This window comes from Eretmochelys imbricata, chromosome 14, assembly GCF_965152235.1.
Source record: "Eretmochelys imbricata isolate rEreImb1 chromosome 14, rEreImb1.hap1, whole genome shotgun sequence".
In the NCBI taxonomy this organism is placed as follows: domain Eukaryota; kingdom Metazoa; phylum Chordata; order Testudines; family Cheloniidae; genus Eretmochelys; species Eretmochelys imbricata.
The window spans coordinates 42,312,932-42,328,321 of NC_135585.1; the positions used below are offsets into that span (position 1 = coordinate 42,312,932).

At 46.6% G+C, this 15,390-nt stretch overlaps 1 protein-coding gene across 1 annotated transcript; it reads left to right on the forward strand.

Moving 5' to 3' along the window:
- The first annotated feature begins 1,302 nt into the window (after positions 1 to 1,302).
- Positions 1,303 to 2,259, forward strand: LOC144274073 (olfactory receptor 6N1-like). The gene has a single exon (XM_077832759.1). The coding sequence runs from the start codon at positions 1,303 to 1,305 to the stop codon at positions 2,257 to 2,259; it is 957 nt and encodes a 318-aa protein (XP_077688885.1).
- Positions 2,260 to 15,390: the final 13,131 nt, after the last annotated feature.

Genomic DNA, 15,390 nt, shown 5'->3' on the forward strand with positions numbered 1-15,390 from the left:
TAGGTTGTATTTCCCTAGTTTGTTTATGAGAAGGTCATGAGAGACAGTATCAAAAGCCTTATTAAAGTCAAGATATACCACATCTACCACTTCCCCCCATCCACAAGGCTTGTTACCCTGTCAAAGAAAGCTATCAGATTGGTTTGACACGCTTTGTTCTTGACAAATCCATGCTGACGGTTACTTATCACCTCATTATCTTCTAGGTGTTTGCAAACTGAATGCTTAATTATTTGCTCCATTACCTTTCCGGGTACAGAAGTTAAGCTGACTGGTCTGTAATTCCCTGGGTTGTCCTTATTTCCCTTTTTATAGATGGGTACTATATTTGCCCTTTTCCAGTCTTCTGGAATGTCTCCCGTCTTCCATGACTTTTCAATGGGGTGGCAAGTGGTGATAGAGTCTTACTAGCCCGGATCACACATGCCAGATTGTTTCTAGACTCTGAGTTTAGGGAAAGCATTTTTTTTTCACCCAGTGCCTTTCCTGTATTATCATCCCACACTCATTATGGAGTGGGGAGGGTCATTCCCCAGTTAGGGTTGCACATCAGCCTGGCTTTACCCCTTCCTAAGATCCACCCTCCAAAGAGCTGTATTTTATGACTGCTACATAGCTACTGTTGGGAAACAGAAAAGGCACTGCCAGTCCCTCACCATGTCACCATCACCACCACAGGCACTAAGGGAGAATTTACTCCACTTCATAATTTATGGCAGGAACTGATCTCTTGTGAGGGAGTGAAAATTATTCCTTCTCCTACAGGGCACTGAAATGCTGAATATACCAGGATATATTGTTAGAATTCATGGAAAGAAATCTAACAGCAGGACGGTGCCTAAGAACTCTAGATCACATTGAAAAATCTCAGTCCAAGATTTTAGTTGATGTTTGATTTTGACTCCTAAGACATGGCATGATTCTGGCCATTGCCAGAAGTGAAATACAGCATTTAAGCATCATTGCTAAGCTCTGGTATGTCACTAGATAGGATATGACAGACAGAGAAATTATCTGATCTGTCATATCAGTATGTGGCTACCAGATAAATGGGCTTTTACAGTAATCACTGATATCCATGTCGAACACCCTCTTCCCCATCAGAGCAATGTTCTGTCCTCAGACTCAGTTTCCTGGCACTTGGCTCTGAAATCTAAACTTAGCCTTAAAATTTCAGCCTGTAACCAGGAGAGGGAGGGATTTTCTGAATATTTATGGAATTAATTCACGAGATTTGATTAACTTTTAACTCTGTGTCCTTCCAATTCAGTCGCACAGATTTATTGTTCCTAGACACAACCAATGGCAGACTGCAGAAACCAAACAGCCATCACTGAATTCTTCCTCCTGGGATTCGGGGATCTCCCTGACCTGCAAATTCTTCTCTTCCTGATGTTCCTAGTGGTCTACATGGCAACCGTGGTTGGGAACACCCTCATTGTGGTGCTCGTTGTGGCTGACCAGCATCTTCACAGCCCCATGTACTTCTTCCTGGGGAATTTGTCCTGCGTAGAGATTTGCTACACCTCAGCCATCCTGCCCCGGATGCTGGCCAGTCTCCTGACTGGGGACAAAACCATCTCAGTCAGTGGCTGCATAACACAACTGTATTTCTTTGGTTCTCTGGCGGCTACAGAATGCTATCTCCTAGCAGCGATGTCCTATGATCGGTATTTAGCGATATGTAAACCCCTCCACTATTCAACTCTTATGAATATCAGGTTTTCCTTCCAGTTGGCTGCTGGCTCCTGGTTAAATGGTCTTTGGGCTATTACCGTCTTGGTCTTATTCCTATCACAGTTAATATTCTGTGGCCCAAATGAAATTGACCATTTCTATTGTGATGCCATTCCACTGATAGAGCTCTCCTGCAGTGACACCCACCAGGTCATACTGGCGGATTTCATACTAGCCTGTGTATTCACCCTGCCTCCATTCCTACTAACCCTGATATCCTACATGTGCATCATCGCTACCATCCTGAGAATCCCTTCCAGCACCGGGAGGCAAAAGGCCTTTTCCACGTGCTCCTCTCACCTCATTGTGGTGACAATTTTCTATGGAACCCTAATGATTGTCTACATGCTACCGAAACGTGATACACTGAGAGACCTAATCAAAGTGGTCTCTCTTTGCTACACGGTCCTGACTCCCCTGGTAAACCCCCTCATCTACAGCCTGAGAAACAGAGAGGTCAAGGAAGCTTTGAGGAAAGCAGTCAGCAAATGTGGCTTTCGCAAAAACGTGCAGAGACTATGAGATAATAACTTAGCTTTGAAAACCTCAGGCTGTCTGGATGATTTCAGCAATCATTCCCCATTAAAATTAAGTTGAAAAGTCCTAGTGAAAATCTCAGCACTCAGTGTTGTCCTTCTCAGTGGAAGGACCAGGGAGGGAGGTGGCCATAACCATGTTTCCATCATGGAGTTATGGGCACTAGGCAAAATGGAGACAAAATTGTAACCAATTGTTTAGATCTTTAGAAAAGCCATTCTTGATCAAAATAAATGTTTGGACAATAAAACTAGTAACTCCTTGTGCAGCAGAGATGGGAACGTAAGGCTGGGAAATCAGCCACCCCTGAAATTGTGCATATTACCGTCATAACCCTCTGCAAACCAACCATCTTCACTGAACTCACAGAGGCCGGAGGCAAACAACCAGGCCCCAGCAGTGACCTCTGGACACTTCACCAGGAACAGCGTTATAGCTTTTATCTGGACTACACCCGGCTGTGACCAGCTCTGGGAAAGCAACAGCTCCAGGCTCACCGGGCCCTTGGAGGCAGGGAGGTTAGGCAAACAAAGAGGTAGACTCACACACGTCAGGTCCACTGGGACTGTCCAGGCCCAGCTGGGGGTTTGCCAGGGCACCCGTAGAATGGAGGCCGTTCCGGGGCTCGGGTCTGTCAAACGGTCACTGACAAGGGACTCTGCTCATGGCCCTGCAGGGCACCAGCTGCTCTGCTTCCACCAGCTGCACAGAGCAGTTCAAAGGGAGGGGACCTGTTACAATGAGCGTCCCCAAAACTAACTGCAACAAGCCCAATGTCCAACAGGGCTAGTTCTGAGGGTACAGTGTCTAGTCAGCCCCAGGTACCCCAGGCAGCTCTGCTCCGCACAGGGCCCTTTCCTCAGGGGGTGAGGCAACATATGGTGAGAGAAAGCGGCAACCACCTACCAACGGGCAGAACTCCTGCAATGCCAAACACGGCAGTGCTGGCTCAGTCACTGGGAGCACGTCAGGGCTCGGCCAGAGGCCGGGGAGCTGGGCACCAGTGAGAATTGTAGGGCTCCGACTCTGTGGAAGGGATTTCCCAAGGGACATAACAGAGTTAGTCACCCAAATCCCTTTGAAATGGGAGATGGATGCACATCACCTTACACGCCTCTGAGAATCTCAGCCTGGAGAGCCACTGGGAATCTGTCATGGTAGCTTCAATCTGTGCAGTTCCATTGGACTCAGAGCCCACATCAACAGAAAGGCGCTGGATGGATGGGAAACCCCTGCTAAGCCTTTGAGAGCTGCTGCCACTGTATGCGCTCTTGTAGCCACTAATGTTGCAATCATTTTTTGTACGATTTTGTTCCCAGTGGCTTTAGTTTGAAACAGCACACACCTAGCAGTAGGTAAGAAATGAGGAGAGATGCAGTTATGCTGTCTAGGGCCACAAGAGGGCAGAGAGGACAGGTGCAGCTGTGCTGCCCCATGAACAGCAGCCAAAGTGGAGGGGCAAGAAAGGAGAAGTTATGTTGCCAAAGGACCAATGGAAAGGGAGGTGAAGCTGTATAACGGTGTGTACGTGCTGAGTAGAGAGCACTGAAGAGACGAGGACCTCTGTGCTGCATAGTGAAAGGTGGATAATAGCAGATGTTATGGAGTGAGTTATGGGCTGTTATATTAAACAAAGGGCCACCACGTGACATGAGAGTCAAGAACAGGAAAGAGGCAGCTATAGAGAGAAGAATCCACTAGAGGAGAGAAGAGCAACAGGCTGTCATGCTGAGAAATCAACACTAGATGGCAGCAGAGTAGAGGAAATGGGGCTGGTGGGAGTGTCAGAAATACTGACTAGTGACCAGCAGAGTTCAGTAGCCAATACAATAATGGGAAAAAGAACAGGAGGACTTGTGGCACCTTAGAGACTAACGAATTTATTAGAGCATAAGCTTTTGTGGGCTACAGCTCACTTCATCAGATGCATAGAATGGAACATATAGTAAGAGATAGATATACATACAGATAAGTTGGAAGTTACCATACAAACTGTGAGAGGCTAATTAGTTAAGATGAGCTATTACCAGCAGGAGAAAAAAAACTTTTTTTTGTGATATTCAAGATGGCCCATTTAGACAGTTGACAAGAAGGTGTGAGGCTACTTAACATGGGGAAATAGATTCAATATGGGTAATGACCCAGCCACTCCCAGTCTCTTTTCAAACCCAAGTTAATGGTATCTAGTTTGCATATGAATTCAAGCTCAGCAGTCTCTCCTTGGAGTCTGTTTTTGAAGCTTTTCTGTTGCAAAATTGCCACCCTTAGATCTTTTACTGAGTGGCCACAGAAGTTGAAGTGTTCTCCTACTGGTTTCTGAATGTTATGATTCCTGATGTCAGGTTTGTGTCCATTTATTCTTTGGCGTAGAGACTGTCCGGTTTGACCAATGTATATGGCAGAGGGGCATTGCTGGAACATGATGGCATATATCACATTTGCAGATGTGCAGGTGAACGAGCCCCTGATGGCGTGGCTGATGGGATTAGGTCCTATGATGGTGTCACTTAAATAAGTATGTGGACAGAGTTGGCATTGGGCTTTGTTGCAAAGACACACATAGTTTGATTCACATCATCTCATATCTCTTCTCATGACAAAGTTTGTCCAAATGTGGGATACCATTACTGAGAAAGTCTTCAGCCAAATCAATCAATCAATAAATCTGATATGATGGCATATATCACATTGGTAGATGTGCAGGTGAACGAGCCCTTGATGGCTCACCACCCGATCCATTATCTACAGCCAAGCTCTAAGATACAACTGCATTTGCTCCAATCCCTCAGACAGAGACAAACACCTACAAGATCTCCATCAAGCATTCTTAAAACTACAATACCCACCTGCTGAAGTGAAAAAACAGATTGACAGAGCCAGAAGAGTACCCAGAAGTCCCCTACTACAGGACAGGCCCAACAAAGAAAATAACAGAACGCCACTAGCCATCACCTTCAGCCCCCAACTAAAACCTCTCCAGCGCATCAGAGATTTACAACCTATCCTGAAAAATGATCCCTCACTCTCACAGATCTTGGGAGACAGACCAGTCCTCGCTTACAGACAGCCCTGCAACCTGAAGCCAACAACCACACACCAAAAACACTAACCCAGGAACCTATCTTTGCAACAAAGCCCGATGCCAACTCTGTCCACATATTTATTCAAGTGACACCATCATAGGACCTAATCCCATTAGCCACACCATCAGGGGCTCGTTCACCTGCACATCTACCAATGTGATATATGCCATCATGTGCCAGCAGCTGAAGCAGAAAATGGGGCTCGGAGTCCAGAATAAGGGTTTCCACATGGGGAGTTTTGCCAGTATTGTGACAGTGGTGTATTTGTACTGATATTATCCCCTGTATAGACGAGCCTGTAGGGTCCCCAGCTGAAGCTGGCTTATGGTGGAAGATCCTTGCTCCGTGCACCTGGTCTTGTCCCAGTAAATCGCTGGTGGACTAGATGACTGGGCTGCCCTAGGAGTGAATGCACCAGGAGGCCCAGGCTGCGATTACCATTTGGGCTAGAAGACTCTCCCTGAGAGGAGAGAACTTTGGGCCAAGCAGGCTGATTTCACCAGCCCTGGTGTTTGTGCCGTCTGTGTCGCAAACCCAGCGGCAGCTCCCCGCACTCGGTGGCGGGAAATGCCCCTCAAAAGTAGCATCAGGGGAGACACAACCTTCTCCCTCAGAGGATACAAATCTGAGGAGGCGAGTGTGCTCTGTCAATGGAGAGAGGAGACCATTCTCCAAGGGAGATCTCAGCAACTGCTTGTCTCTTCAGGGCCACATGGGTCTCTTTACTGAGAGAACCCAATTTCTGGAGAGAAGTGAGAGAGAAGAACCTGACTCCTGGTCATCAACACTGAGAGATCCAAGCTCATCTACTGGAGGCTGAACATCCTGGGGTCTCAGGTGAGCGCTATCCCTCATCCTGCTGCTGCTGCCAGGCACCGAGACTGAACCTGTCTGTCAGGGGATACCACTAAAGAGTTAATAGGGATACTGCCTGCCTGCTCAGCTGGGACTGATCAGTGGCCTCCCAACAGCTGCAGAGAGCTGCTCAGCCACTAGGTAAGTTAGCTGCTAGAGAGACTGAAGGACTGCTGAGAGGAGTCCCCTTTGCTTCAGCAACAGATTGGCAAGAAGCTACCTAGGCAATCAGGTTGCTCTTTCTCTCTCTCTGCTAAATGATCACTAGTATTGATTGGAAAATGGAAAACCAGTTTCATTAAAAATGTTGACATTTGAAAGTTACTTCCATTAATCAGGAAGAAGTTAGCATTTTTTTTAAACTTCTGGTGATTTTGTTTTTAAACTGTGGTGTGCTAGAAAATAAATAGTGTCACTTCCCCTTGCTCTTTTCCATCTTTTTTTCCTTTTTGTCACTTGGTAACTTTCTGTCAAGGTTCCTCCCCCACTCTGAACTCTAGGGTACAGATGTGGGGACCTGCATGAAAACCTCCTAAGCTTACTGTTACCAGCTTAGGTTAAAACTTCCCCAAGGTACAAACTATTTTACCCTTGGACTTCCCCGGCCACCACCAAACATTTATCTGGGTTTATTTTACTAGGAAAGCATTGTTTGGAAACATCTTTCCCTCCCAAAAGCCTCCCAACCTTTGCACCCCACTTCCTAGGGAAGGTTTGGTAAAAATCCTCACCAATTTGCATAGGTGACCACAGACCCAAACCCTTGGATCTTAGAACAATGGAAAAAAAAGCATTCAGTTTTTGAAAAGAAGAATTTTAATAGAAGTAACAATAAAAAGAATCACCTCTGTAAAATCAGGATGGTAGATACCTTACAGGGTAATTAGATTCAAAACATAGAGAATCCCTCTAGGCAAAACCTTAAGTTACGAAAAGACACACGGACAGGAATTTCCATTCTATTCAGCACAGCTATTTTCTCAGCCATTTAAAGAAATCATAATCTAACACATCCCTAGCTAGATTACTTACTAAGTTCTAAGACTCCATTCCTGTTCTGTCCCCAGCAAAAACATCATACAGACAGACACAAACCCTTTGTGTTTCTCCCTCCTCCCAGCTTTTGAAAGTATCTTGTCTCCTCATTGGTCATTTTGGTCAGGTGCCAGCGAGGTTACCTTTAGCTTCTTAACCCTTTACAGGTGAAAGGATTTTTCCTCTGGCTGGGAGGGATTTTAAAGTTGTTTACCCTTCCCTTTATATTTATGACACTTTTTGAAACTTCCTCAAACTTTGAAAAATTATCATGTGGCAAAGTAACAGGCTTTCATTTTTCCTTTTCTCTCTGTAAATCTTTCAAAATTATGGGAGGAAGAACAAGGAATTGTGAACAAACTTTAGACATGATAGTTAGCATGTTTTCTAAATCCTGTAAGCTTCTATCCCTTGTAAACGTATAAGTTTGCTAGTGGAGATTTTAATGGATATTTTTATCATGCCATTTCAGAATCTCACTAAGCAGTTTGAATCAACAATATCTATTGGTAGAGAATTTGAAAAGTTAATCCCTGATTGTGGCAACCAGGGTTCAGACACCTCAAGGGGAGAATAGAAAGTTTCAAAACAAGCAGTTAAACCAACTGATTGTATATTGTGGTATTGTACATAAAAATATGTTGAGTAAGGTTGTTGATAAAATCTTGTAATGCTCTAAACTTAATCACTGAGATATGTATACAGACTGTGGTTATGAGTATGCATATAGGTTCTGAGCACAGGTTATTACAATTTCAGCTCCACCTCGCAGTGGCCATTCTGGTAGAGAGGGGCTGCCCGCCCCTCCCCAGATGTGACTAGCTCAAAGCGCCTGGCATTGTACAACCCAGAAAAAGACAAATGGTGGACCCTTACACTTAAGGGGAAAACACTGAGACATCCTGGTGATCAAGTACAGGGCATTTCCCCTGCTCTGACTAACCATGAGCCACCCTAGTCTGAGACCAAGCCATGGGGGGAACAATCTGAAAATCTTGTTGAAGGGGTTTCATGTGAAATCTCTCCAGTAACTGAGGGACAGCCGCTTGGTGGGTGCTGTCTGTGACATGCTGAATCCCCCTACAGTTAGGGAATATGCTGGGAAAGGCTTTTATTAGAAAAGGGATTTTTATCTAATTTGAAATTTTAAAGGTTGATGTTGCATCTCTGTTTTTTCTGCATGGCTTGTATGGGTTTGTTTCCCTTGCTATTTCATCTATGTGTAATCAGAGTCAGGATGAGCTCCACCCTGACATCTGGTGGTGAGATGTGGCAAGTTGTGGAGAAGAACTTCAGGGGCTGATCTCCTTTGCATAGGGACACCCACCCCTCCTAGAATGAGGCCATAGCTGCCCAAATGGTCACTTTGGTTGCTGTGGGATCCCCAGTTTCTCTGTTATTGGGGCAGGAAAAATAAATTGTTGTTACCCTGATTATGGGAATCAAGGACAGTGGAACTGTACTTGGCCTTTTGTTATGATGGGGGGACTCACCATCAACTAAGCAGCACTCTCTAGGCAAGGGTCATGGGTTCCAAAACCCAGTGAATAACAAGAGGTTGGGGACAGGTATTAATACTTAGTAGTATGGTCCCCCTGGTGAGGGCCTTAAATGCTAATTGTACTTTCTCCACTGTGGAATATCAGAGCTAATTTTGATTCTATTAGGAGTCTAGTTACAAGCTGATGAGCTGAATTCATTTTGGGCTAATGGTGTACTAGCACTGAGGTTCCCCTACTACAAGCTGAAATCACAAAAGAGCTAAACTGACTAAGAGCTGAAATCACTGAGTGTTGTGTTAAGTAGTGGGGGAGCCTGAAGATGTATTCTAGAGCAGTTTGTAGGATGGGTGGAGTGGCTTGTGGACCGGCTGGTGGAGCAGTTCATGGGATGGCAGGAGTTGCTTGTGGGAAGTGGAGCAGTTCGTGGGGCAGCTGGTGGAGCGGAGGGGAGTGGCTCGTGGAGCGGAGCAGAGTTAAGCCATATGGAGCTGCAGGGTAGTCAGCTTCAGATCACGTAAGGTGCCCCTTACCTCTTCCACACCCCCAACTCCACCCAGGTTGGGAGGTAAAATTCTGCAGATAAACTTTTGAACTCTGGGGCTGCCCTGACCAGGGACAGAGACTTCTGGGTCGTTGGACTTTTTGGACTTTTGGTGATTTGGGGTTGCTGGACTCAAGAACCAAAGGGAAAGGACATGCCCCAATTTGCTTGGGGTGGGTTTTTGCTCATGGGTTGTGTTATGAATCCTGTTGGTGGTGTTTCCCCAACATAATGCCACATTGTTTCTCTCTGTTATTAAAAGGCTTTTTGCTACACTCAGACTCTGTGCTTGCAAGAAGGGAAGTATTGCCTCTTGGAGGCGCCCAGTGGGGGTGGTATATATTTGTCCCAGGTCACTGGGTGGGGGCTCGAGCCGGTTTGCATTGTGTTATTGGAATGGAACCCCTAGATACTGAACCCGGCCCTTGTTCCTGCCAACTCTGGCAGGCAGAAGGGTTACATATGAATCCACACTTTTTCTATGAAATAAATCTCCTGTTTATTTTTACCCCAGCAGGGGTCTCTGTTGTGCGAATTGAGGAAAGCTTAGCTGTTAAGAAGGGGGAAAGGTACCCCTTAATCTCTGGGTTTGCGGGTGTCATTTGAGGGGGCTCACCCCACAAGCTGATGGTAGCCAGGGCAAGAGCTTTATTCTTATGGGCTGGCTACTGGGGTCAGGGCTCTACCAGAGCTGGCAAAGCATTAAGGCACCCAAGGTTGCAGGGCAGGCAGGGACAGAACCCCTGACTGGTCTGCGTGATCCGCAGAGTGTCACCATGATGCTCACATAACAGCATAAAAACTGATCTGCATGGTACAGCACAAATGAAATCGAACAAATGCCTGCCTAAAAAGGCTTTGGCGTTCCAGTTTTGGACTGGAAAAAACAGTCAAGGAGGCTGGTTTCTGCTGGGGACGAGTCCAAAACAAACCAATGTTCAGCTGTTTGTCCCTTCTGGCCTTGGAGTCTGACTTCAACTTGGCTCTCCCACATCCTAGAGAGGCTATAGAGTCACATTCATACTCCATTCCCGGTCCAATGACTATCTGTTGCCATTCATAATGGCGATTCATAGTCAGTCATGATGACAATGAATACTCATCGGGCTAGGAAAACTGGGTGAGAATAACTCTACGGCCTCCTACTTCATCATTAGCCTACATTGTATGAATCCCACCACCTCAGCCTGGGTCCTCAATGCAGCATTTGGGCTGTGACCTCAAGGAGAGGAAGCATTTGAATCAATAGATTAAAGTTTAACAAACGTCATTTTCATTGTACTGTAGAGTTTATCGCTTCCCCCAGATACATCCTATGGCAGACACGGAACAGGGAAATCAAACGTCCATCACAGAATTCATCCTCATGGGATTTGGGAATATCCCCAAACTGCAGGTTTTTCTCTTCTTGCTGTTTCTAGCAATCTACTTTGTGATCATGGCCGGGAACATCCTCCTCGTTGTGCTGGTTGTGGCTGATCAGCACCTTCACACCCCCATGTACTTCTTCCTGGGGAATCTGTCCTGCATGAAGACCTGCTACACCTCCACCATCCTGCCCCGGATGCTGGCCCGTTTCCTGACTGAGGACAGAACCATTTTTGTCAGTGGTTGCCTCACAATATTATTTGTTTGGTTTCTTTGGAGCAACAGAATGTTCTCTCTTATGATTGGTATTTAGTAATATGCAAACCACTGCATTATGCAGCCCTTATGAATGGCAGTTTATGCCTCCAGCTAGCAGCTGGTTCTTGGATGTGTGGATTTTTGACTATTCCCATAATAGTATTTCTTGTGTTAGAATTTACTTTCTGTGGTCCCAATGAAATTGATAACTTTTTCTGTGAATCTGCACAAATAATAAATCCCTGCTGCAATGACACCTACCAGATGGAGCTTGTTGTTACCATCCTGGCAGCTTTATTCACTCTGCCCTCCTTTGCATTAACCCTGACATCCTACATGTGCATCATCTCCACCACCCTGCGAATCCCTTCCACCACTGGGAGGCAAAAGGCATTTTCTACCTGCTCCTCTCACCTCATCATGTTGACCATTCACTGTGTATCTGCTACCAAAAACCAACACACTGAGAGACCTGAACAAAGTGTTCTTTGTCTGCTACACAATTCTGACTCCTATGGCCAATCCCTTCATATACAGCCTGATTAACCATGAGGTCAAGGAAGCCCTGAAAAAACTGTCAGTAAGTGTCTAGATTTTATGAGAATTCAGAAACTTTAATCCCTTAAGGCAAGATGGTGTAATACTCATGCTATGTGGACCTTATTTCTCACTCCATTTTTGGTGATATGCGCTTATAACATTTTGAGGATGTGCAAAGTTTTGAAAGTATAAGAGGAATCAATACCAGGACTGTTGGAATAAAATTGAGCTGTATTTTACTTGCTGAATGTGGGTAGATATCTCGATTAATTCCATACACTAGAATGACTTAGGGCTAGATCTACGAAGGGACTTTGGTGTTGCAATGAGCAAGTTTTAGTGCCATGCCAGCCAGTGGGAACCTCAGCCCTGAGTTCGCAGCCAGGCTCCCTATACGGTGCATGGGGAGAAGTAGGCAGCTAAGAAAGGGATCCCCAGAGATCAGCATGCGGAGCAAGGAGCTGCCTCACCTAGCCAAGAGGAAAAATCAGTTAGAGTGTTGCCTAAGCCCCATCTCTCCCATGGAGTTCGACACTGCCTCTGCTTGGGATTTTCAGCTGGGAACCCCAAGGGGGGAGGGGTGAACTCACCAGGCTGTTGGAGACTCAGGTTCAGTCCCCCCGACTAATACAGAGCAGGGATATGACTGTGGGTTCCCCCACCCCAGGCGAGTGTCCTAGCCACTGGACTGCAGAGTCCTCCTCTGGCCCAATGCATGTTTAATTAGTTTTACACAGTGGAACAATGTCCTCAGGAGACTCTGAGGGAGCCCCAGACCTGATTGCCCTCCATGCCAATGCACGGGGAACTCACCCGAGAAGAAGGAAACCCAAGTTTAAATGGCTCCTCTTTGGGGGGGGTGGGAGGGAATTGGACCTGTCTCCCCCACGTCCTGGCTGAATGCCCTAGCCACGGGGATCAGGGCTATAATGGAGGCTTCATGCTCCCCAGCCACTTTGGTTGGGGATAGGCTTGTTGGGAGCATGCCGACCGGATGGAGCCCTGCGGGTGAGACAGGCAGGGCCACGTCTAGCTTGAGGCTCCTGTGGGGGTGAGGTCTGAGACGAGTGCCTAGACTGAGGGGGCTGTGCATATGTTCACTGGCAGAGACTGGCTCCTACAGGCCTTTAGTGGCAGAGATTTAGCCACCTATGACATCAGGTGTCAGCTGAGCCGGTGTTTTGAGGCTCTCAGTGGTGCCTAAATGCTGGCCCTAGGCACCTGAGTCCCTTTGTGGACCTAGCTCTGAAAACCCAACTTCCGAAGTGACGGATGCTCTGAGGCCCATGGCCTCTCAATGAGATTTGTGTTCCTGTGTCGCCAAGGTCGCTTGAGGCCAGATGTACTTAAAGGTATTGAGGTGCCTAGAGGGATTTTCGAAAGCATCCAGGTGCAGAACATGCCAAAAATGGGTTTAGGCCCCAAGATGCTGCTGAAAGTCCTATTGGCATCTAAATACATTTTAAAATGTATCAGAGAAATCCTTGCTGATCCTAAGCACAAAAAAGAATCTTACAAGAAGTGGAAGATTAGACAAATGACCAGGGAAGATTATAAAAATATTGCTTGGGCATGTAGGAGTGAAATCAGGAAGGCGAAATCACACCTGGAGTTGCAGCTAGCAGGAGATGTTAAGAGTAACAAGAAGGGTTTCTTCAGGTATGTTAGCAAGAAGAAGAAAGTCAAGGAAAGTGTGGGCCCCTTACTGAATGAGGGAGGCAACCTAGTGACAGAGGATGTGGAAGAAGCTAATGTACTCAATGCTTTTTTTGCCTCTGTCTTCACGAACAAGGTCAGCTCCCAGACTACTGCACTGGGCAGTACAGCATGGAGAAGAGGTGACCAGCCCTCTGTGGAGAAAGAGGTGGTTCGGGACTATTTAGAAAAGCTGGATGTGCACAAGTCCATGGGGCCGGATGCGTTGCATCCGAGAGTGCTAAAGGAGTTGGCGGATGTGATTGCAGAGCCATGGCGATCAGGGGAAGTCCCGGACGACTGGAAGAAGGCTAATCTATGCCCATCTTTAAAAAAGGGAAGGAGGAGGATCCGGGGTACTACAGGCCAGTCAGCCTCACCTCAGTCCCTGGAAAAATCATGGAGCAGGTCCTCAAGGAATCAATTCTGAAGCACTTAGAGGAGAGGAAAGTGATCAGGAACAGTCAGCATGGATTCACCAAGGGCAAGTCATGCCTGACTAATGTAATTGCCTTCTATGACAAGATAACTGGTTCTGTGGATGAAGGGAAAGCAGTGGATGTGTTCCTTGACTTTAGCAAAGCTTTTGACACTGTCTCCCACAGTATTCTTGCCAGCAAGTTAAAGAAGTATGGGCTGGATGAATGGACTATAAGGTGGGTAGAAAGTTGGCTAGATTGTCGGGCTCAACGGGTAGTGATGAATGGCTCCATGTCTAGTTGGCAGCTGGTATTAAGTGGAGTGCCCCAAGGGTCGGTCCTGGGTCAGGTTTTGTTCAATATCTTCATAAATGATCTCAAGGATGGCATGGATTGCACCCTCTGCAAGTTTGCAGATGACACTAAACTGAGAGGAGAGGTAGATACACTGGAGGGTAAGGCCAGGATACAGAGGGACCTAGACAAATTGGAGCATTGGGCCAAAAGAAATCTGATGAGGTTCAACAGGGACAAGTGCAGAGTCCTGCACTTAGGACGGAAGAATCCCATACACCGCTACAGACTAAGCACCGAATGGGTAGGCAGCAGTTCTGCAGAAAAGGACCTAGGGGTTAGAGTGGACGAGAAGCTGGATATGAGTCAACAGTGTGCGCTTGTTGCCAAGAAGGCCAATGGCATTTTGGGCTGTATAAGTAGGGGCATTGCCAGCAGATTGAGGGACGTGATCGTTCCCCTCTATTCGACATTGGTGAGGCCTCATCTGGAGTAGTGTGTCCAGATTTGGGCCCCACACTACAAGAAGGTTGTGGAAAAACTGGAAAGAGTCCAGCGGAGGGCAACAAAAATGATTAGGGGGCTGGAACACATGACTTATGAGGAGAGGCTGAGGGAACTGGGATTGTTTAGTCTATGGAAAAGAAGAATGAGGGGGGATTTGATAGCTGCTTTCAACTACCTGAAAGGGGGTTCCAAGGAGGATGGACCTAGACTGTTCTCAGTGGTAGCAGATGACAGAACAAGGAGTAATGGTCTCAAGTTGCAGTGGGGAAGGTTTAGGTTGGATATTAGGAAAAACTTTTTCACTAGGAGGGTGGTGAAACACTGGAATGCGTTACCTAGGGAGGTGGTGGAATCTCCTTCCTTAGAAGTTTTTAAGGTCAGGCTTGACAAAGCCCTGGCTGGGATGATTTGATCAGGGATTGGTCCTGCTTTGAGCAGGGGGTTGGACTAGATGATCTGCTAAGGTCCCTTCCAACCCTGATATTCTATGATTCTATGAAAATCTGGCTCTTGGGCACTTCTGAAAATTTTACTCCTGGTCTTTAACCTCTCTGATGAGAGCGGAGGGAATCATTACGTTTACAGCTTGGTGGCCCATATGAGACCGGGACCTCTGCCAACTGGCCAAGGGCACAGAGTGTGCATAGTTTCATAGGGATCCCCTGGGTTGGATATCTGCACAAGAGCTCACCAGAGGGTGGCAAGTGAGCTCTGTACTGAGAGCCAATATCACACGGATTGTCATAACTCCTTAAGAATTACTGAGCCAAACATTTCACAAGGATTATGTATCTATACTGAAAATACCATCTTGGGGTTGAGTCAGGTCACCAGGAGGTGACACACCTCCAGAAATACTTCCTAACTGTAAGAACAGTGGGACAACGGAACAGACGCCTAGGGAGGTTGTGGAAGCTCCTTTACTGGAGGTTTTCAAAAGGAGGCTGGATAGCCAGCTGTCTTGAATAGTTTAGACAAAACAAATCCTGCATCTTGGCAGGGGGTTAGACTAGATGACC

Excerpts from the sequence above, each read along its gene's own strand:
- LOC144274073 (XM_077832759.1), top strand. The coding sequence starts at position 1,303 with ATGGCAGACTGCAGAAACCAAACAGCCATCACTGAATTCTTCCTCCTG.